The sequence below is a fragment of the Argentina silus genome (assembly GCF_951799395.1).
Source record: "Argentina silus genome assembly, chromosome: 17".
NCBI lineage: Eukaryota > Metazoa > Chordata > Actinopteri > Argentiniformes > Argentinidae > Argentina > Argentina silus.
The window spans coordinates 980,349-982,848 of NC_139671.1; the positions used below are offsets into that span (position 1 = coordinate 980,349).

Here is a 2,500-nt window from a genome sequence, read left to right on the forward strand (position 1 = left end):
GAGTGTCTCTACGTTAACCCTCAGTGTCTCTACGTTAACCTCAGTGTCTCTACGTTAATCTGAGTGTCTCTACGTTAACCTCAGTGTCTCTACTTTAACTGAGTGTCTCTACGTTAACCTCAGTGTCTCTACGTTAATCTGAGTGTCTCTACGTTAACCTGAGTGTCTCTACGTTAACCTCAGTGTCTCTACGTTAATCTGAGTGTCTCTACGTTAACCTCAGTGTCTCTACGTTAACCTGAGTGTCTCTACGTTAACCTCAGTGTCTCTACGTAACCTTACGTTACGTTAACCTCAGTGTCTCTACGTTAATCTGAGTGTCTCTACGTTAACCTTACGTTTACGTTAACCTGAGTGTCTCTACGTTAACCTTACGTTACGTTAACCTGAGTGTCTCTACGTTAACCTGAGTGTCTCTACGTTAACCTCAGTGTCTCTACGTTAACCTGAGTGTCTCTACGTTAACCTCAGTGTCTCTACGTTAATACTGAGTGTCTCTACGTTAACCTCAGTGTCTCTACGTTAATCTGAGTGTCTCTACGTTAACCTCAGTGTCCTCTACGTTAACCTGAGTGTCTCTACGTTAACCTCAGTGTCTCTACGTTAATCTGAGTGTCTCTACGTTAACCTCAGTGTCTCTACGTTAACCTGAGTGTCTCTACGTTAACCTTACGTTACGTTAACCTGAGTGTCTCTACGTTAACCTCAGTGTCCTCTACGTTAACCTTACGTTACGTTAACCTCAGTGTCTCTACGTTAATCTGAGTGTCTCTACGTTACCTTACGTTACGTTAACCTGAGTGTCTCTACGTTAACCTGAGTGTCTCTACGTTAACCTCAGTGTCTCTACGTTAATCTGAGTGTCTCTACGTTAACCTCAGTGTCTCTACGTTAACCTCAGTGTCTCTACGTTAATCTGAGTGTCTCTACGTTAACCTGAGTGTCTCTACGTTAACCTCAGTGTCTCTACGTTAATCTGAGTGTCTCTACGTTAACCTCAGTGTCTCTACGTTAACCTCAGTGTCTCTACGTTAAATCTGAGTGGTCTCTACGTTAACCTGAGTGTCTCTACGTTAACCTCAGTGTCTCTACGTTAATCTGAGTGTCTCTACGTTAACCTGAGTGTCTCTACGTTAACCTCAGTGTCCTCTACGTTAATCTGAGTGTCTCTACGTTAACCTGAGTGTCTCTACGTTAACCTCAGTGTCTCTACGTTAATCTGAGTGTCTCCTACGTTAACCTCAGTGTCTCTACGTTAACCTGAGTGTCTCTACGTTAACCTCATAGTAGATTTGATTTGTTTGTTGATTTGAAAACTGTTGTAGTTGAGTGTCCTTGGAGGCTACTGGATTCTGGTTGTCGTTCCACAGGCTCCCTCCTCCCTCCTCTCCCTCCCTCCCTCCCTCTCTCGCTTCTCTCTCTTTCTCCTCTCTCTGTGGTATTATCTCTGTGTGTGTGTGTGTGTGTGTGTGTGTGTGTGTGTGTGTGTGTGTCTCTCTTTGATCAGTGTCAGTAGGGATCTTCTCTACTGCCTCTCTGTCACCCATCTCTTTCATGTGAGGCCAGGACGTATGCATCCTATAGCATCAAACATAGAACATATAACATAGAACATATAGCATCAAACATAGAACATATAACATCAAACATATAACATCAAACATAGAACATATAACATCAGAACATCAGAGCAACTCTGCTAGAAAAGTCATTATTACATCTCCCTCCCTCCCTCACCCCCCCTCCCTCTCTCTCTCTCTCTCTCAACTCAATAAAAGACCATGAATTTGAATGAACCACGAGGGACGTCAGCAAGACGTTGGTTCAAACCCCAGAAAAGGATTATTTATTATAAGAGGAAATTTGCATTGGTATTATCATTAGTGCCGTGAGTGTGATCACATTCTGAGGCTTATACGCTACCGAGTGTGTGTGTGTGTGTGTGTGTGTGTGTGTGTGTGTGTGTGTGTGTGTGAGTGTGTGTGAGTGTGTGTGCTTGCGTGCATGCGTGTGTGTGTGTGTGTGTGTGTGTGTGTGTGTGCATGCATGAGTGTGTGTGTGTGTGTCTGTGTGTGCATGCCTGTGTGTGTGTGTGTGTGTGTGAATGTCAGATTTGGGATTAAAATACAGAGTTGGGACAGTTTAATCAGTAATGGCTGTTAATCCTACAGTCACACACAGACTCAGGGCTGCAGCACCTGGTGACAGACTGGGTTCAAACCCAGGTCCTTTCTCTGACACACAAGACTGTGTTAGCCCCCTGAGCTAAAGCCTGGATCAACCTGAAGCCTGTACATTGGGGTATTTCGGGGGCATAGCTGGTGTACATTGGGGTATTTAGGCGGTCACATGTGAAGGATATGCAGAGGGTGCGGGTCCTTCTGTGTCCCTCCAGATATTTTACCCTCCAGGTATTTTCTGAACAGATCAGCCAGAGAGGGGGGGGGGGGGGGGGGGGGGGGTATTTATGAGAAATACAGTGTCCCTCCCCCTTGCCCTT

General features: G+C 45.1%; 1 protein-coding gene across 1 annotated transcript in view; it reads left to right on the top strand.

The window, feature by feature from the left end:
• l3mbtl3 (L3MBTL histone methyl-lysine binding protein 3) overlaps window positions 1-2,500 on the top strand; it is a 26,902-nt gene that overhangs the window by 16,532 nt on the left and 7,870 nt on the right. The window contains exon 17 of the mRNA XM_083688734.1: window positions 1,022-1,092. Within this exon, the coding sequence (XP_083544860.1) occupies window positions 1,022-1,092 (71 nt within the window). The remainder of the gene's footprint in view (window positions 1-1,021; window positions 1,093-2,500) is intronic.